Here is a 21,149-nt window from a genome sequence, read left to right as displayed (position 1 = left end):
GGAAGAATGATCATGCCATGGTAGAATTTCAAATTCAGTTTGAGGCCGAGAAATCCAGTTCTCAAACTAGTGTCCTGAACGTAAATAAAGCAGAGCTGGTTAAAGTGGACTGGGAAAATAGATTACAGATGGTAGATGAGCAGTGGCAAACATTTAAGGAGATATTTCATAATTCTCAGCAAAAATATATTTTAGTGAGAAAGACTCTAAGAGAAGGATGAACCATCCGTGGCTAACTAAGGAAGTAAAGGATGGCATCAAATTGAAAACAAAGGCATACAATGTTGCAAAGATCAGTGGAAGGTCAGAGGATTGGGAAATTTTTAGAAACCGGCAAAGAATGACTTAAAAAAATGATAGAGACGATAGCTTATGAGAGGAAACTAGCAAGAAATATAAAAACAAGACAGTAAGAGCTTCTGCAGGTATATAAAAAGGAAGCAAGTAGCTAAAGTAAACGTTGGTCCCTTAGAAGATGAGACTGGGGAATTAATAATGGGAAACAGGGAAGTGGCGGAGACGTTGAACAAATATTTTGTATCGGTCTTCACGGTAGAAGACACTAAAAGCATCCCAATAATGGATAATCAAGGGGCTAAAGGGAGGGAGAAACTTAAAACAATCACTAAAGAAAAAGTATTCGTAAACTAACAGGACTAAAGGTGGACAAGTCCCCTGGACCTGATGGCCTGCATCCTCGGGTCTTAAAAGAGGTGGCTGCAGAAATAGTGGATGCATTGGTTGTAATCTACCAAAATTCCCTGGATTCTGGAGTCCCAGCCGACTGGGAATCAGTCTGGTGAACATTCGCTGCACTCCCTCAATAGCAAGAACGTCCTTCCTCAGATTAGGAGACCAAAACTGAACATAATATTCCAGATAAGGCCTCACCAAGGCCCTGTACAATTGCAGTAAGACCTCCCTGCTCCTATACACAAATCCCCGATCTATGAAGGCCAACATGCCATTTGCCTTCTTCACCGCCTGCTGTACCTGCATGCCAACTTTCAATGACTGATGAACCATGACACTCAGATCTCGTTGCACCTCCCCTTTTCCTAATCTGCCGCCATTCAGATAATATTCTGCCTTCATGTTTTTGCCACCAAAGTGGATAACCTCACATTTATCCACATTATACTGCATCTGCCATGCATTTGCCCACTCACCTAACCTGTCCAAATCATCCTGCAGCCTCTTAGCATCCTCCTCACAGCTCACACCGCCACCCAGTTTAGTGTCATCTGCAGCACTCCACTAGTCACTGCCTCCCATTCCGAAAAGGACCCATTTATCCCGACTCACTGCTTCCTGTCTGCCAACCAATTCTCTATCCACGCCAGTGCATTACCCCCAATACCATGTGCTTTGACTTGGCACACCAATCTCTTATGTGGGACCTTGTCAAAGGCCTTTTGAAAGTCCAAATGCACCACATCCATTGGTTCTCCCTTGTCCACTCTACTAGTTACATCCTCAAAAAATTCCAGAAGATTCGTCAAGCATGATTTCCCTTTCATAAATTCATGCTGACTTGGACCGATCCTGTCACTGCTTTCCAAATGCGCTGCTATTTCATCTTTAATAATTGATTCCAACATTTTCCCCACTACTGTCAGGCTAACCTGTCTATAATTATCCGTTTTCTCTCTCCCTCCTTTTTTAAAAAGTGGTGTTACATTAGCTACCCTCCAGTTCATAGGAACTGATCCAGAATCGATAGACTGTTGGAAAATGATCAATGCATCCAATATTTCTAGGGCTACTTCCTTAAGTACTCTGGGATGCAGACTATCAGGCCCCGGGGATTTATCAGCCTTCAATCCCATCAATTTTCCCAACACAATTTCCCGCCTAATAAGGTTATCCTTCATTTCCTCCTTCTCACTCGACCCTCGGTCCCCTAGTACATCCGGAAGGTTTTTTGTGTCTTCCTTCGTGAAGACAGAACCAAAGTATTTGTTCAATTGGTCTGCCATTTCTTTGTTCCCCATTATACATTCACCTGAGTCCGACTGCAAGGGACCTACGTTTGTCTTAACTAATCTTTTTCTCTTCACATATCGATAGAAACTTTTGCAGTCAGTTTTTATGTTCCCGGCAAGCTTCCTCTTGTACTCTATTTTCCCCTTCTAATTAAACCCTTTGTCCTCCTCTGCTGAATTCTAAATTTCTCCAAGTCCTCAGGTTTGCTGCTTTTTCTGGCCACTTTATATGCCTCTTCCTTGGATCTAACATTATCCTTAATTTCCCTTGTTAGCCATGGTTGAGCCACCTTCCCCATTTTATTTTTACTCCAGACAGGGATGTACAATTGCTGAAGTTCACCCATGTGATCTCTCAATGTTTGCCATTGCCTATCCACCGTCAACCCTTTAAGTATCATTTGCCAGTCTATTCTAGCCAATTCACGCCTCATGCCATCGAAGTTAGCTTTCCTTAAGTTCAGGACCCTAGTTACTGAATTAACTGTGTTACTCTCCATCTTAATAAGAATTCTACCATATTATGGTCACTCTTCCCCAAGGGGCATAGAAACATAGAAAATAGGTGCAGGAGTAGGCCATTCGGCCCTTCGAGCCTGCACCACCATTCAATATGATCATGGCTAATCGTTCACCTCAGTACCCCTTCACCTCGCACACAAGATTACTAATTAGTCCCCTCTCATTACACATCACCCAGTCTAGGATGGCCAGCTCTCTAGTTGGTTCCTCGACATATTGGTCTAGAAAACCATCCCTAATACACTCCAGGAAATCCTACTCCACCACATTGCTGTCCCCAACCTCACTACTACTGTTTGGTGGCCTGTACACAACTCCCACCAGCGTTTTCTGCCCTTTGCTATTCCGTAGCTCCACCCATACCGATTCCACATCATCCAAGCCAATGTCCTTCCTTACTATTGCATTAAATTCCTCTTTAACCAGCAACGCCACCCCGCCTCCTTTTCCTTTCTGTCTATCCTTCCTAAATGTTGAATAACCTTGGATGTTGAGTTCCCAGCCTTGGTCACCCTGGAGCTATGTCTTTGTGATGCCAATTGCATCTGCGCAGTTAATTCGTCCACCTTATTCCGAATACTCCTCGCATTGAGGCACAGAGCCTTCAGGCTTGTCTTTTTAACACCCCTTTAGAATTTTGCTGTAATATGACCCTTTTTGTTTTTTGCCTTGGGTTTCTCTGCCCTCCACTTTTACTATTCTCCTTTCTATCTTTTGCCTCTGTCTCCCATTTATTTCCCTCTGCCTCCCTGCATAGGTTCCCATCCCCCTGCCATGTTAATTTAACTCTTCCCCAACAGCATTAGCAAACACTCCCCCAAGGACATTGGTTCCGGTCCTGCCCAGGTGCAGACCGTCCGATTTGTACTGGTCCCACCTCCCCCAGAACCGGTTCCAATGCCCCAAGAATTTGAATCCCTCCCTTCTGCACCATTCCTCAAGCCACGTATTCATCTGAGCTATCCTGCGATTGCTACTCTGACTAACACGTGGCACTGGTAGCAATCCTGAGATTACTACTTTTGAGGTCCTCCTCTTTAATTTAGCTCCGAGCTCCCTAAATTCGTCTCATAGGACCTCATCCTGTTTTTTACCTATATTGTTGGTACCTATATGCACCATGACAACTGGCTGTTCACCCTCCCTTTTCAGAATGTCCTGCACCCGCTCCGAGACATCCTTGACCCTTGCACCAGGGAGGCAACATACCATTCTGGAGTCTCGGTTGCGGCCGCAGAAACGCCTATCTATTCCCCTTACAATTAAATCCCCATCACTCTCCCACTCTTTTTCCTGCCCTCCTGTGCAGCAGAGCCACTCACGGTGCCATAAACTTGGCTGCTGCTGCCTTCCCCTGATGAGTCATCCCCCTCAACCATACCCAAAGCGGTGTATCTGTTTTGCAGGGGGATGACCGCAGGGGACCCCTGCACTACCTTCCTTTCACTGCTCTTCCTGTTGGTCACCCGTTCCCTATCTGGCTGTGTACCCTTTACCTGCGGTGTGACCAACTCGCAAAATGTGCTATTCACGTCATTCTCAGCATCGTGGATGCTCCAGAGTTCATCCACCCGCAGCTCCAGTGCCGCAATGCTGTCCTGGGCCTTTTGTAGGCCGCCTCGATCTCCCCGACTCACGAACTCCCCGATGTCGGGCCTACAAAAGGGTGGCGAAGATATGTGGTCCTCGCACATATTTGGTAAAGATGTTTGATAATGGACAGGTTAGGTTTGTTCATGTTGATCATATTTTACCTACAGACATGGAAGGAGTTGAAGGTGCGAATGATTCAATTATTTCTGACTCATCAGATAGTTTTGATATACCAGTAGCAAATCCTAAATCCAATGTACTGGAAACAAATCCAGGAGAATCAGAATGAAAGTCTGAGTCCCAGTCAGGAAAACAAACAAACAAACAGCCTGAAGTTAGAGTGAGTTCAAATGAAAATCAAGGAAATTCCATGGAGGAAAACGTTCCTCAGGATGAGCCTCAAATGAGTTTAGATTCGAGACCATGTTTGGAAGGTTCTGTTCGAGAGCGAAGGTATCCTCTTCGAAACAGAAAACAAGTGGTAAAGCTAAAATTGTAAATATGGAAAAAAATAAATTTATATCCTGTGTTAGGTATAAACACAAAATTAAGTATGCTGTTTGTTATAATAACTTCTTCATTAAGGAGGGAGAAGTGTAATGTCTGTAAGCTTATAATGTTTGGAGCTCCACACTGTGGATGTGGACGTATTGTGTACTGCAAGTGCAGGGCTAATAATAAACAGAACCAGGCAGATTTCCGGAGGCTTCCGAGAGCTGCCTGCCATGTAGGAAGCTGTGTGTGCTGTGCTCTGTGAATATATCAGATTACAAAATGCAGTGGTACAGAGGGATCTGGGGGTCCTTGTACATGAAGCACAAAGTTAGCATGCAGGTACAGCAAGTAATTAGGAAAGCAAATGGAATGTTGGCTTTTATTGCAAAGGGGGGTGGAGTATAAAAGTAGGGAAGTCCTGCTACAACTGTACAGGGTATTGGTAAGAACACATCTGGAGTACTGCGTACAGTTTTGGTCTCCTTATTTAAGGATATAATGGCACTGGAGGCAGTTCAGAAAAGGTTCACGAGGTTGATTCCTGAGATGAAGGGGTTGTCATATGAAGAAAGGTTGAGAGGTTGGGCTTATACTCATTGGAGTTTTAAAGACTTAGAGGTGATATTATTGAAACATATAAGATGCTGAGGGGGATTGACAGGATAGATGGGGGAATCTAGAACTAAGGGGCATAGTTTCAGAATAAGGGGTCGCCCATTTAAAACACAAATGAGGAGGAATTTATTCTCTCAGAGGGTCGTGAATCTTTGGAATTTGCTACCTCAGAGAGCTGTGGAGGCTGGGTCATTGAATGTATTTAAGGTGGAGATATACAGATTTTTGAAAGATAAGGGAGTCAAAGGTTATGGGGAACAGACAGGGAAGTAGGCCAGGATCGGATCAGATCAGATCAGATCAGCCATGATTTTATTGAATGGCGGAGCAGGCTCGAGGGGCCAAATGACCTACTCCTGCTCCTCTTTCTTATGTTCTTAGAAGGAGAGACAGAGTTAACCAAACCGATTGACTCATGTATAAACTTGTGCATGGGGTGCATGTACAGAACGTACACCCAGTCTACAGGGAACAAGCTGTGTAATTAACACAAAGAGACATACTTTAATTCAATAGATGTTTTATAAAGTTACAATTTTACAGTGCCAGGAAACATCAATGAAGAACAGACCGTCTCTTCCTTTCTGGAGACACTTATCACTTGGTGACTTCATCGAATTTCGGTTCTAAAATGAGGAATAAAATAAAGGCAGTTTATTGGGAAACCTTTCCACTGGAATATTTAAGTTTTTATTTTTTAATACTCTGCATGACATTTCCAATCGCCGCTCCCTCGCTGAAGGCACCCTCATCTCTACTACTCCGTGTTGCTCAGTGCTCAGCAAAGGGCTGTTTTTCTATTCCAGCTGCTTTGCAAGTTAAGGCAAGTCACATACCGATGGTTGGCACTGCAGTGGCCACTGGTGAAAATCTGCCATGAAACAGGCCTTCATTGCGAGAGGGATGGAGTACAAAAGCAGGGAGGTCCTTCTGCAACTGTATAGGGTATTGGTGAGGCCACACCTGGAGTACTGCGTGCAGTTTTGGTCACCTTACTTAAGGAAGGATATACTGGCTTTGGAGGGGGTACAGAGACGATTCACTAGGCTGATTCCGGAGATGAGGGGGTTACCTTATGATGATAGATTGAGTAGACTGGGTCTTTACTCGTTGGAGTTCAGAAGGATGAGGGGTGATCTTATAGAAACATTTAAAATAATGATAGGGATAGACAAGATAGAGGCAGAGAGGTTGTTTCCACTGGTCGGGGAGACTAGAACTAGGGGGCACAGCCTCAAAATACGGGGGAGCCAATTTAAAACCGAGTTGAGAAGGAATTTCTTCTCCCAGAGGGTTGTGAATCTGTGGAATTCTCTGCCCAAGGAAGCAGTTGAGGCTAGCTCATTGAATGTATTCAAATCACAGATAGATAGATTTTTAACCAATAAGGGAATTAAGGGTTACGGGGAGCGGGCGGGTAAGTGGAGCTGAGTCCACGGCCAGATCAGCCATGATCTTGTTGAATGGCGGAGCAGGCTCGAGGGGCTAGATGGCCTACTCCTGTTCCTAATTCTTATGTAGCCGGCTAGCACAGGACCTGTACACACAAGTGCTACCACTCCGAAATCCACAAGTTAAATAGCTGCATTGTAATTTCACATTGCAAAGCACCGTCCAATATTTATACAGCGGGAACCACCAACACCCGTTGGGATTGTGGTTTGGGGGACACCGCCAACATTTGCCGCGGGCGGGGGCGCTGCGGGCACACCAACACGGGCCAGGGTGGTCCGCGTACAGTCAGGGTGGGGGGGGGGGGGTGCCTGCGGACACACCGACATGTGCTGGGGGAAGGGGGGGGGGGGGGCAGACGACGACATACCCAACATTTGCCTGGGGGGGGGGGGGGGGGGGGGGGCGGGACACACCCAACACTTGCTGGGCAGGGCTGCTCGCAAACACATCAATACATGGCGGGGAGGAGGTTTGCCCACGGACACACCAACATGTGCCCAAAGGGGGTGGGGGAGAAGGGGCCGCAGACATTACGGCACCTGCTTGTAGGGTTCCTTCGCAGACAGTTTGCAGCTTCCCAAACAACGTACCTTCAAATTTGAAATCGGGGAATTTGAGGAGGTCTCCTCCCCCGTAGAGTCGCTGCAGCTTGATGATCTCCTCATCCATGGTCTTCTGGTACTCTGCACCTGCGTCAACAGGACCACCCACCTTCCTGTACGTATACAGCAGGAAGGACAAATCTTGAGATTTATATCAATGACCTTGGTCTTACAGATAGACATTATCCACCCCACTGTAATCAACTCACAGCCAATGATTCTGCCCGTATCATTCCTAAATAATAGGTTAAACCTGCACCTCTCTGCTTCTGTATGGACGTGCCTTCTTCCCCCCGCCATCACACCACACTCTTCAATTTGAAATAAAGTAATTTTATTTGAATACTGCACCTCCCTCGTCACTCTTGTTGCTCTCTATCCTACTGAAGCTCATTCTTTCTCCCAACCGTGGATCTCCTTACCGCCCTCAAACTGCTTGCATACTAGCACAGAGAAAAGCTGGCTCTAAGGACAGTATGTTTTATTAATTCCTGGGATGCGGGCGTCGCTGGCAAGGCCCAGTATTTATTGCCCATCCCTAATTGCCCCTTGAGAAGGTGGTGGTGAGCCGCCTTCTTGAACCGCTGCAGTCCGTGTGGTGAAGGTGCTCCCACAGTGCTGTTAGGGAGGGAGTTCCGGGATTTTGACCCAGCGACGATGAAGGAACGGCTGATATATTTCCAAGTCAGAATGGTGCGTGACTTGGAGGGGAACGTGGAGGTGGTGGTGTTCCCACGTGCCTGCTGCCCTTGTCCTTCTAGGTGTAGAGGCCACGGGTTTGGGAGGCGCTGCGAAGAAGCCTTGGCGAGTTGTTGCAGTGCATCTTGTAGATGGGGATTGGATTAAGTGTAAACACCATTCACCTAGAATCCAATCTAATGCAGTGTTCTTCTTCCTTACAGTGTACTTCCTTAGAGGGTGGGGGGGGGGGTAAATAAAAAAACACACACAGCATTCCCACTCCAAAGTATTATCCGACACATTCGGAGACAATCATTGCACCTTTCACAATCTCAGGACGTCCCAAAGCGCTTTACAGCCAATGAAATACTTTTTGGAGTGTAGTCACTGTTGTAATGTGGGAAACCCGGCAGCCAATTTGCACACAGCAAGCTCCAACAAACAGCAATGTGATAATGACCAGATCATCTATTTTGGTGATGTTGGTTGAGGGATAAATATTGGCTAGGACACCGGGAAGAACTCCCCTGGCTCTTCTTCGATGGGATATATTCAAAAGGGAGTTAGATGAAGTCCTTACTACTCGGGTGATCAAGGGGTATGGCGAGAAAGCAGGAAGGGGGTACTGTAGTTGCATGTTCAGCCATGAACTCATTGAATGGCGGTGCAAGCTAGAAGGGCTGAATGGCCTACTCCTGCACCTATTTTCTATGCTTTCTATGTTTATGTCCACCCTAGAGGCGAGATGTTAATCCGAGGCCCCTTCTGCACTCGCAGGTGGATGCAAAAGATCCCATGGCACTATTCTGAAGAGGAGCAGGGGAGTTATCCCCGGTGTTTTGGCCAATATTTATCCCTCAACCAACATCAAAAAATGGATTATCTGGTATTATCACATTGCTGTTTGTGGGAGCTTGCTGTGCGCAAATTGGCTGCCACGTTTTCCACATTACAACAGTGACTGCACTCCAAAAATATTTAATTGGCTGCAAGGTGCTTTGGGACGCCCCAAGGTCATGAAAGGCGCTATATAAATGCAATTTTTTTTTCTTTTTGGTCACTTACGCGCTCTTAACGTCGTAGTCTCGGATCTTATCTACAAAGAGTTTTTGGATAGGGTCAAGGGTCTTGGCTTTGTTGAACACAACGGCCGTGAACCCGATGTTTCGCCGGAGCTGAACAGAAAGCACAGAGCGCAGGAGGGTGGAGAACTGGAACAATCGGTGCAGCATCATGGTGGTGTGGCTGAGCAGATCGGAGTTTACACTGTGGAGAACAAAAACAAAAAAACACAGTATATCAAACCTTCTGGAGACAAGCATCCACCCTCTGCAATATCACCAAATCTCCCTCCCTTTCTCCCCATACAAGTGAGAGGCTAATTGTAGCAGCAACCAGGACCAGGTAGTCAGCAAAGACAGGGAGGGGATCAAACCTGGTCTGTATGATTATATAATGCAATGGGCAGTGAACTTAGCAGTGAAACCACCTGGGGGCTGGAAACTACATCCTAACTTTAGTTCAGTCATCAGGCGAGATGGCAAGGTACTGGAGAAAGGTAGAAGGGAATACTAACTGACAGTATTGGAGCTACAGTGGAGCATTGGTAGATATATCAGCTACTCACCCTGCTAGCTTATGGAAAGGAATGTTTTTTTCCCCCAAGTAAATGCAGAGGAATAAGTCAAATTATTTTTGTAGGTGGGAAAGAGTTTGAGGAACAGAAGAGGTGACTGCACCTCACTAGGCTGGGCCCGAAATACCACACACCGCCATCTCTTTCTCTTTCACCTAGAAGGACAAGGGCTGCAGCCACATGGAAACAACATCACCTCCAAGTTTCCCTTCAACAGTGACTACACTCCAAAAGTACTTCATTGGTTGTAACGCACTTTGAGACGTCCAGTGGTCGTGAAAGGCGCTATATAAATGCAAGTCTTTCTTTCCAAGTCTCACACCATCCCGACAAAAGCAAAATACTGCGGATACTAGAAATCTGTAATAAAAACAGAAAATGCTGGAAATACTCAGCAGATCAGGCAGCATCTGCGGAGAGAGAAATAGAGTTAACAGTTCAGGTCGATGACAGATTGTACAGGTTCTGACGAAAGGTTATCGATCTGAAACATTAACTGTTTCTCTCTCCGCAGATGCTGCCTGATCTGCTGAGCATTTCCAGCATTTTCTGTTTTTATTACACACCATCCTGACTAGGAAATATATCCTTCATCGTCGCTGGGTCACAATCCTGGAACTCCCTCCCTAACAGCACTGTGGGAGCACCTTCACCACACGGACTGCAGCGGTTCAGGGCGGTTCACCACCACCTTCTCATGGGCAATAAACGCTGGCCTTGCCAACGACGCACACATCCCAGGAACGAAAAGAAATTGATCCAGTTACCTCCTGAATGTCCAAAAGTAACCATTTTCATGCACAGAATGCCCTACACATTTCTCCATCCACTGGGTGAAGTTCTGTCATTTAAGCGGTTTGTTCTCCTGCACTCTTCCGATCTTCAGTTCATGTACCTTTACTCTAACCTTCTACTTTTTAATTAATTGGTGAAGTCCTACCCTCCCTCCTCCCCACCACAAGTTGGCTCTGCTGACAAATGGATGCCCAGATTCTCCCCATCTCTAATCTCCTCCAGCCCCACAACCACCGCCCAGCTCCCCCGAGATGTCTGCGCTCCTCTTAATTCTGTCCTCTCGAGCATCCCTGATTTTAAATCGCTCAACCATCGCTGGCCGTGCCTTCTGTTGCCTAGGCCCCAAGCTCGGGAATTCCCTGCCTAAACCTCACTGCCTCTCTATCTCTCTTTCCTCCTTCAAGACGCTCCTTAAAACCTACCTCTTTGACCAAGCTTTTGATCACCTGCGCTAATTTCTACTTATGCGGCTCGGTGTCAAATTTTTTATCTCATAACACTCCTGTGAAACACCTTGGGACGTTTCACTACGTTAATGCCGCTATATAAATACAAGTTGTTGTTGTTGAGCCACACAGACTAGGAAGGTCCCAAGTACAATCCATGTTCTTTCACCTCCCCTGCCCCAGTTTGGGTTGAATTTACACAGCATAAATGGGGTGAACATAAGAACATAAGAATTAGGAACAGGAGTAGGCCATCTAGCCCCTCGAGCCTGCAAAGATGTTATAATTGCTCTCAACGATCCCATGTTCGGAAATGGGAAAAAAAAATCATCGGAAATATTCAAGAAGGAGTTAGATGTGGCCCTTACGGCTAAAGGGATCAAAGGGTATGAAGAGAAAGTGGGAAAGGGGTACCGAGGGAATGATCAGCCATGATCTTATTGAATGGTGGTGCAAGCTCAAAGGGCCGAATGGCCTACTTCTGCACCTATTTTCTATGTTTCTATGCCAGGGTTCCTGCTCCTGACTGCTATTCAGTAACCCAACAGTTGGAAGGTGGATTTGTGGACAGGATCAGGCCCTGCTGTGATGCCCCACACAGTGGAATATCCTCCCAATACTCACTGACTCTAGACTCGCTCAAATAGGCACCAGCCGATACCACTGTAATCTAACAAGAGCCAACGCCTTAATGGTTGGGGAACGGGAAGAAAACTGGAGGTGGAAAACCTTTTTAAAGTGCTGGTTAATAGAAAAATATTACCACTGAAAGAGGAATAAGCTGAGCTTAATGCAAGAGACACACACACCTCAAATAGAGCACTGAATTCCAGTTCAACAACAGTCTGTATTTATATAGTGCCTTTACTGTAGCAAAGTGTCCCAAGATGCTTAACAAGAGCGTTATCAATAAAAAATCCAAACCACATGAAGATATATCAGGACAGGTGACCAAAAGCTTGGTCAAAGAGGTAGGTTTTAAGGAACATCTTAAAAGGAGGAGAGAGAGAGGCGGAGAGGTGTAGGGAGAGAAGGCTGCCAACGGTGGAGCGATTAAAATCAAGGTGCCAGAATTGGAGAAGCGCAGAGACCTCGGAGTGTTGTAGGGCTGAGGGAGGTTACAGAGATAGGGAGGGACGAGACCATGGAGGGACTGAAAACAAGGATGAGTATTTTTAAATTGAAGTATTGTCAGACTGGGAGCTAGTGTAGTTCAGCAAGGACTGGGTAATTAGTGCAGGCAGCAGAGTTTTGGATGAGCACAAGTTTATGTAGAAACATAGAAAATAGGTGCAGGAGTTGGCCATTCGGCCCTTCGAGCCTGCACCACCATACAATATGATCATGGCTGATCATTCACCTCAGTACCCGCTTTCTCTCCATACCCCTTGATCCCTTAAGCCACAAGAGCCATATCTAACTCCCTCTTGAATATATCCAATAAACTGGCATCGACAACTCTCTGCGTCAGGGAATTCCACAGGTTAACAACTCTCTGCGTGAAGAAGTTTCTCCTCATCTCAGTCCTAAGTGGCATACCCCTTATCCTAAGACTGTGTCCCCTGGTTCTGGACTTCCCCAACATCGGGAACATTCTTCCCGCATCTAACCTGTCCCGTCCCATCAGAATCTTATATGTTTCTATGAGATCCCCTCTCATCCTTCTAAACTCCAGTGTATAAAGGCCCAGTTGATCCAGTCTCCCCGGGAATCAGTCTGGTGAACCTTCGCTGCACTCCCTCAATAGCAAGAACGTCCTTCCTCAGATTAGAAGACCAAAACTGAACACAATATTCCAGGTGAGGCCTCACCAAGGCTCTGTACAACTGCAGTAAGACCTCCCTGCTCCTATACTCAAATCCCCTAGCTATGAAGGCCAACATGCCATTTGCCTTCTTCTCTGCCTGCTGCACCTGAATGCCAACTTTCAATGACTGATGAACAATGACACCCAGATCTCGTTGCACCTCCCCTTTTCCTAATCTGCCGCCATTCAGATAATCTGTCTTCGCATTTTTGCCCCCAAAGTGGAAGATGGGAGGCCAGCCAGGAGAGCACTGGAATAGTCAAGTCTCGAGGTAACAAAGGCATGGATGAGGGTTTCAGCAGCAGAAAAGCGGTGGCAGGGTCAGAGTTGGGTGATGTTACGGAGGTGGAAGTAGGCAGTCTTGGTGATGGAGCAGATATGTGGTTGGAAGCTCAGAATCACAGAAGGAGGCCATTCGGCCCATCGTGTCATGCCAGGGTCAAACACAACACCAGGGTTGCGAACGATCTGGCTCAGCTTCAAAAAGTTGCTAGGGAGAGGGATGGAAATGGTGGTCAGGAAAGGAGTTTGTGGCAGGGACCGAAGTCATAGAAACATAGAAACATAGAAACATAGAAACATAGAAACATAGAAACATAGAAAATAGGTGCAGGAGTAGGCCATTCGGCCCTTCTAGCCTGCACCGCCATTCAATGAGTTCATGGCTGAACATGAAACTTCAGTACCCCATTCCTGCTTTCTCGCCATACCCCTTGATCCCCCTAGCAGTAAGGACCTCATCTAACTCCTTTTTGAATATATTTAGTGAATTGGCCTCAACAACTTTCTGTGGTAGAGAATTCCACAGGTTCACCACTCTCTGGGTGAAGAAGTTCCTCCGCATCTCGGTCCTAAATGGCTTACCCCTTATCCTTAGACTGTGACCCCTGGTTCTGGACTTCCCCAACATTGGGAACATTCTTCCTGCATCTAACCTGTCTAACCCCGTCAGAATTTTATATGTTTCTATGAGGTCCCCTCTCATTCTTCTGAACTCCAGTGAATACAAGCCCAGTTGATCCAGTCTTTCTTGATAGGTCAGTCCCGCCATCCCGGGAATCAGTCTGGTGAACCTTCGCTGCACTCCCTCAATAGCAAGAATGTCCTTCCTCAGGTTAGGAGACCAAAACTGTACACAATACTCCAGGTGTGGCCTCACCAATGCCCTGTACAACTGTAGCAACACCTCCCTGCCCCTGTACTCAAATCCCCTTGCTATGAAGGCCAACATGCCATTTGCTTTCTTAACCGCCTGCTGCACCTGCATGCCAACCTTCAATGACTGATGTACCATGACACCCAGGTCTCTTTGCACCTCCCCTTTTCCTAATCTGTCACCATTCAGATAATAGTCTGTCTCTCTGTTTTTACCACCAAAGTGGATAACCTCACATTTATCCACATTATACTTCATCTGCCATGCATTTGCCCACTCACCTAACCTATCCAAGTCGCTCTGCAGCCTCACAGCATCCTCCTCGCAGCTCACACTGCCACCCAACTTAGTGTCATCCGCAAATTTGGAGATACTACATTTAATCCCCTCATCTAAATCATTAATGTACAGTGTAAACAGCTGGGGCCCCAGCACAGAACCTTGCGGTACCCCACTAGTCACTGCCTGCCATTCTGAAAAGTACCCATTTACTCCTACTCTTTGCTTCCTGTCTGACAACCAGTTCTCAATCCATGTCAGTACACTACCCCCAATCCCATGTGCTCTAACTTTGCACATCAATCTCTTGTGTGGGACCTTGTCGAACGCCTTCTGAAAGTCCAAATATACCACATCAACTGGTTCTCCCTTATCCACTCTACTGGAAACATCCTCAAAAAATTCCAGAAGATTTGTCAAGCATGATTTCCCTCTCACAAATCCATGCTGACTTGGACCTATCATGTCACCTCTTTCCAAATGCACTGCTATGACATCCTTAATAATTGATTCCATCATTTTACCCACTACCGATGTCAGGCTGACCGGTCTATAATTCCCTGTTTTCTCTCTCCCTCCTTTTTTAAAAAGTGGGGTTACATTGGCTACCCTCCACTCCATAGGAACTGATCCAGAGTCAATGGAATGTTGGAAAATGACTGTCAACGCATCCACTATTTCCAAGGCCACCTCCTTAAGTACTCTGGGATGCAGTCCATCAGGCCCTGGGGATTTATCGGCCTTCAATCCCATCAATTTCCCCAACACAATTTCCCGGCTAATAAGGATTTCCCTCAGTTCCTCCTCCTTACTAGACCCCCCGACCCCTTTTATAACCGGAAGGTTGTTCGTGTCCTCCTTCGTGAATACCGAACCAAAGTACTTGTTCAATTGGTCCGCCATTTCTTTGTTCCCCGTTATGACTTCCCCTGATTCTGACTGCAGGGGACCTACATTTGTCTTTACTAACCTTTTTCTCTTTACATATCTATAGAAACTTTTGCAATCCGTCTTAATGTTCCCTGCAAGCTTCTTCTCATACTCCATTTTCCCTGCCCGAATCAAACCCTTTGTCCTCCTCTGCTGAGTTCTAAATTTCTCCCAGTCCCCAGGTTCGCTGCTATTTCTGGCCAATTTGTATGCCACTTCCTTGGCTTTAATACTATCCCTGATTTCCCTTGATAGCCACGGTTGAGCCACCTTCCCTTTTTTATTTCTATGCCAGACAGGAATGTACAATTGTTGTAGTTCATCCATGCGGTCTCTAAATGTCTGCCATTGCCCATCCACAGTCAACCCCTTAAGTATCATTCGCCAATCCATCTCAGCCAATTCACGCCTCATACCTTCAAAGTTAGCCTTCTTTAAGTTCTGGACCATGGTCTCTGAATTAACTGTTTCATTCTCCATCCTAATGCAGAATTCCACCATATTATGGTCACTCTTCCCCAAGGGGCCTCGCACAACGAGATTGCTAATTAATCCTTTCTCATTACATAACACCCAGTCTAAGATGGCCTCCCCCCTAGTTGGTTCCTCGACATATTGGTCTAAAAAACCATCCCTTATGCACTCCAGAAAATCCTCCTCCACCGTATTGCTTCCAGTTTGGTTAGCCCAATCTATGTGCATATTAAAGTCACCCATTATAACTGCTGCACCTTTATTGCACGCACCCCTAATTTCCTGTTTGATGCCCTCCCCAACATCACTACTACTGTTTGGAGGTCTGTACACAACTCCCACTAACGTTTTTTGCCCTTTGGTGTTCTGCAGCTCTACCCATATAGATTCCACATCATCCAAGCTAATGTCCTTCCTAACTATTGCCTTAATCTCCTCCTTAACCAGCAATGCTACCCCACCTCCTTTTCCTTTTATTCTATCCTTCCTGAATGTTGAATACCCCTGGATGTTGAGTTCCCAGCCCTGCTCATCCTGGAGCCACGTCTCCGTAATACCAATCACATCATATCTGTTAACATCTATTTGCACAGTTAATTCATCCACCTTATTGCGGATACTCCTTGCATTAAGACACATAGCCTTTAGGCTTGTTTTTTTAACACCCTCTGTCCTTTTAGAATTTTGCTGTACAATAGCCCTTTTTGTTCTTTGCCTTGGGTTTCTCTGCCCTCCACTTTTACTCATCTCCTTTCTGTCTTTTGTTTTTGCCTCCTTTTTGTTTCCATCTATCTCCCTGCATTGGTTCCCATCCCCCTGCCATATTAGTTTAACTCCTCCCCAACAGCACTAGCAAACACTCCCCCGAAGACATTGGTTCCGATTCTGCCCAGGTGCAGACCGTCCGGATTGTACTGGTCCCACCTCCCCCAGAACCGGTTCCAATGCCCCAGGAATTTGAATCCCTCCCTGCTGCACCATTGCTCAAGCCACGTATTCATCTGAGCTATCCTGCGATTCCTACTCTGACTAGCACGTGGCACTGGTAGCAATCCCGAGATTACTACTTTTGAGGTCCTACTTTTTAATTTAGCTCCTAGCTCCTTAAATTCATTTCGTAGGAACTCATCCCTTTTTTTACCTATGTCATTGGTACCAACGTGCACCACGACAACTGGCTGTTCTCCCTCCCTTTTTAGAATGTCCTCCACCCGCTCCGAGACATCCTTGACCCTTGCACCAGGGAGGCAACATACCATCCTGGAGTCTCGGTTGCGGCCGCAGAAACGCCTATCTATTCCCCTTACAATTGAATCCCCTATCACTATCGCTCTTCCACTCTTTTTCCTGCCCTCCTGTGCAACAGAGCCAGCCACGGTGCCATGAACTTGGCTGCTGCTGCCCTCCCCTGATGAGTCATCCCCCTCAACAGTACTCAAAGCGGTGTATCTGTTTTGCAGGGGGATGACCACAGGGGACCCCTGCACTACCTTCCTTGCACTACTCTTCCTGCTGGTCTTCCATTCCCTCGCTGGCTGTGGACCCTTCTCCTGCAGTAAGACCAACTCGCTACACGTGATACTCACGTCATTCTCAGCATCGTGGATGCTCCAGAGTGAATCCACCTTCAGCTCCAACTCCGCAACGCGGACCGTCAGTAGCCGGAGGTGGCTTCAGTCTTCCCAATACTTAGTTGGAGCAGATTTGTGCTCATCCAATACTGGATGTCGGACACACGGTGGGGGCAAGAGAGGTGGTGGGAAGAACAAAAAGGCTTCGGAACCATCAGACAATAGAACTGGTAACCGAGAGGCCACTGATCTATCTGCACAACATAAACTAATAAAGCGCTTACATAAGTACTGGATATCCAAAATAGAAATTTTGCCAGCAGCCAAACGCAGGGATCAAACACCTCAATTTATGTAACAGTGGAAAGAGCTCAGCATAGATGGCTCGAGATTAAAGCAACTCTTGGAAAGGAGTTGAATACGGACGACATCCACCATCACCTGCCCTAATCTCTCTCGCTCCCCGCCCCCTCCAACAAAAACTTCAAAAGTGCAAGTCAGAGATAAATCATTTTCAACTATTGGTATGCTAGTTGTCTAACTAACGGTTCAAAACCCCAAAGCTTGTGACCAAAAGCTCTGTAAAGGAATAATTAAAACTAATTTTAGCATTATTCCAGCACCCGCTCCTAAAGCCGGGCTGAGCTGAGACAATAGACAGGCATTGGTTTGAGTTCTGACAGTTACGATGCTGATGAAAATTCACCCCAAATCTTTACCAGTTAGTACTCCCACATCAAAAGGTGCAAAGCAGAAAAAATGACTTTGCTTTAATACATGTATTCTGGTTTAACTTATAGAAATTCCAATACAAAACGAAACCATCGGTATACCAAACAAGACAAGTGTAAACCTTGTTAGAAAAATCTTCTGCAGGGCCAGGAGAGGTGGGGGGGGGGGCGGGAGGGTGCGAGTTTAAGACATGATTGTAATGAATTAAACTCCACAAGTTAAATCCAATTACAGTGCAGATCAAAAGATTTACTGGAAATTTAGAGCACCAAAGGCAGCCATGGGCACTCGGGGGCCTTGTGCTACCCCTCTTTAAAAAAAAAAGCTTTCCACTTAAATCCCTCACCCAGCATACTTTTAAATTGTTCTTGTTCAAATACTTAGCCTCTTTGCTTTTAAAATCTATTATGGATTCTACTCCCACCACTGTTTCTGATAGGTACATGGACTGCACTACTACCTCCGGCATATAACATCTTGCAGTTAAATGGTACCTTCAACATAGAAGAACATCCCAGGTCACTTCACAGGGACGTTATGAAACGACATGTGACACCGCGCCACATAGGAAGGCATTAGGAATAGATGGACGGACAGACAGACAGACAGACTGAACCTCCCTTATCCGGAACCAGCCCATGTCTGCAAACATTCCCGGCCACTGGGTGTCGCATGCGCAGAACTTCGAAATGAACAAATTGAAGTCGTTCCTCACCGCCGACTCCTGCAATCGCCGGCCTGACCACGCGATCTACCAACACCTCCCCCATGATCTCTCTGCCATGTCCGAAGCCAGTCAGCCCCAATATCCCCTTGCTCAGTATCTGTATCATCCAATTTAACGTGATCACCCCTTGTCCGGAAAAATCCCTTATCCAGAACAGGCCAGGTCCCGAGGGTTCCGGATAAAGGAGGTTCAACCTGTATGTCTATATATATATATATATATATATATATATATATATATAGACAATGACGTTCAACATCTCCTCCAGTTTGCCAGCACACCCTTCAGTCACCTGAGGAAGAGAGTGTTTGAAGATCAGGCCCTCAAATCTGGCACCAAGCTTATGGACTACAGGGCTGTAGTGATACCCACCCTTCTGTATGGCTCAGAGACGTGGACCATATACATCAGACACCTCAAATCGCTGGAGAAGTACCACCAACGATGTCTCCGCAAGATCCTACAAATCCCCTGGGAGGACAGACGCACCAATGTTAGCGTTCTCGATCAGGCCAACATCCCCAGCATCGAAGCACTGACCACACTCGATCAGCTCCGTTGGGCGGACCACATTGTCCGCATGCCAGACATGAGACTCCCAAAGTAAGCGCTCTACCCGGAACTCCTACATGGCAAGTGAGTCAAAGTGGGCAGTGGAAACGTTTCAAGGACACCCTCAAAGCCTCCTTGATAAAAGTGCAACATCCCCACCGGCACCTGGGAGTCCCTGGCCAAAGACCGCCCTAAGTGGAGGAAGAGCATCCGGGAGGGCGCTGAGCACCTCGAGTCTCGTCGCTGAGAGCATGCAGAGAACAAGCGCAGGCAGCGGAAGGAGCGTGCGGCAAACCAGACACCCCACCCACCCCTTCCTCCAACCACTGTCTGTCCCACCTGTGACAGAGACTGTAACTCCCGTATTGGATTGTACAGCCACCTGAGAACTCACTTTTAGAGTGGAAGCAAGTCTTCCCTCGATTTCAAGGGACTGCCTATGAAAGAGATATATAGATAGAATAAAGAGAGAGATATTTAATTTTAATTCTAACCTCCCTTTTAGTTAATTATAGAAACATAGAAAATAGGTGCAGGAGTAGGCCATTCGGCCCTTTCAGCCTGCACCGCCATTCAATGAGTTCAGGGCTGAACATGCAACCTCAGTACCCCATTCCTGCTTTCTCACCATACCCCTTGATCCTCCTAGTAGTAAGGACTACATCTAACTTCTTTTTGAATATATTTAGTGAATTGGCCTCAACAACCTTCTGTGGTAGAGAATTCCACAGGTTCACCACTCTCTGGGTGAAGAAGTTTCTCCTCATCTCGGTCCTAAATGGCTTACCCCTTATCCTTAGACTGTGACCCCCTGGTTCTGGACTTCCCCAACATCGGGAACATTCTTCCTGCGTCTAACCTGTCTGAACCCGTCAGAATTTTAAACGTTGCTATGAGGTCCCCTCTCATTCTTCTGAACTCCAGTGTGAACACAAGCCCAGTCGATCCAGTCTTTCTTGATGGGTCAGTCCCGCCATCCCGGGAATCAGCCTGGTGAACCTTGGCTGCACTCCCTCGATGTCCTTCCTCAGGTTAGGAGACCAAAACTGTGCACAACACTCCAGGTGTGGCCTCACCAAGGCCCTGTACAACTGTAGCAACACCCCCTCCCTGCCCCTGGACTCAAATCCCCTCGCTATGAAGGCCAACATGCCATTTGCTTTCTTCACCGCCTGCTGTACCTGCATAGAAACATAGAAAATAGGTGCAGGAGCAGGCCATTCAGCCCTTCTAGCCTGCACCGCCATTCAATGAGTTCATGGCTGAGCATGCCCTCGAGTTAACTCAAGTGAGTTTTTAAAAAAAAAGGACCGAAGTTTGAACCAACTCACATTTGTGCTTGACGACAATGTGTTTGTAGCAGCTCGTGTGCGGGGTAGGAAGCAAACAGCAATGTTATAATGCACAGGGTCTTTCCCCCCCCCCATACCCACACACACACCCCCACACACACACCCCCACACCCACCTCCACCCCCACACACACACACCCCCACACACCCCACCCCACACACCCACACACCCCCCACACACACACACACACACCCCACCCACCCACCACACACACACACACACACACACCGTGTCAGTGGGAGCCCCAGCAACCTCTCACTCACCTTGTCCTCAGCAACGGCAGCAAGGCATCATGGGAGACCGCCACCCCCACCACACCACAAATAACCTGGGGCCTCAAAAATAAAAGCAACACCTCAATTCCCACAGCCACTGCCACCCTGAGTCCTCCCCCCAGCAGCAGCGGCAAAAATAAACCCGGTCACAAATTGCCAGTTTGGCCCCCACCCCACGGGAACAAAGCAGTGAACCGGAAGTGGTTCCCAAGAGGGTTAATTTTAAAAGGAGATACACAGATAAATATTTTAAAGGCGGCGGCGGCGGTTGTCGGTGTCGGTGCAGCTGGGCGGCGGGCGGCGGGTGTGAGGGTTGTGTTATTGAGCGAGAGTTTGGGGTTCGTCCCGAGGGGGGGGGGGTGGTGGCGGCACCGGAAGTGGAGGCGCGGGCTTCCGGCGGCGGCGGCGGTGGTGGCGAGCGAGCAGGCTGGCGCATCAAAAATAGAAAATAGAGAGAGGGAGAGGGAGA

General features: G+C 47.0%; 1 protein-coding gene across 3 annotated transcripts; it reads right to left on the bottom strand.

The window, feature by feature from the left end:
- Positions 1 to 5,713: 5,713 nt before the first annotated feature.
- On the bottom strand, positions 5,714 to 20,945 carry atp5pf (ATP synthase peripheral stalk subunit F6). Of its 3 annotated transcripts, none has more exons than XM_070892860.1 (4): positions 20,669 to 20,945; positions 9,014 to 9,214; positions 7,256 to 7,380; positions 5,714 to 5,836 (listed from the first exon to the last, which is right to left on the bottom strand). In XM_070892860.1, the coding sequence occupies exons 2-4, from the start codon at positions 9,181 to 9,183 to the stop codon at positions 5,808 to 5,810; spliced, it is 324 nt and encodes a 107-aa protein (XP_070748961.1). In that variant the 5' UTR covers positions 9,184 to 9,214; positions 20,669 to 20,945; the 3' UTR covers positions 5,714 to 5,807. The 3 variants fall into 3 exon arrangements, with proteins under 3 accessions (XP_070748961.1, XP_070748963.1, XP_070748962.1); XM_070892862.1 differs by lacking the exon at positions 20,669 to 20,945 and adding an exon at positions 20,634 to 20,657; XM_070892861.1 differs by lacking the exon at positions 20,669 to 20,945 and adding an exon at positions 20,385 to 20,465.
- Positions 20,946 to 21,149: the final 204 nt, after the last annotated feature.

This window comes from Pristiophorus japonicus, chromosome 11, assembly GCF_044704955.1.
Source record: "Pristiophorus japonicus isolate sPriJap1 chromosome 11, sPriJap1.hap1, whole genome shotgun sequence".
In the NCBI taxonomy this organism is placed as follows: Eukaryota; Metazoa; Chordata; class Chondrichthyes; family Pristiophoridae; genus Pristiophorus; species Pristiophorus japonicus.
Note: the sequence above shows the minus strand (reverse complement) of the source record. Positions and strands in the feature narration are given on the sequence as shown.

Bases quoted from the DNA above. Each gene is read 5' to 3' on its own strand.
- atp5pf (XM_070892860.1), bottom strand. From the start codon at position 9,183: ATGATGCTGCACCGATTGTTCCAGTTCTCCACCCTCCTGCGCTCTGTG. The intron at 7,381-9,013 runs GTAAGTGACCAA...GTATACGTACAG, and splicing joins GACTACGACGTTAAGAGCGC to GAAGGTGGGTGGTCCTGTTG. The intron at 5,837-7,255 runs GTACGTTGTTTG...TCCTCATTTTAG, and splicing joins CCCCGATTTCAAATTTGAAG to AACCGAAATTCGATGAAGTC.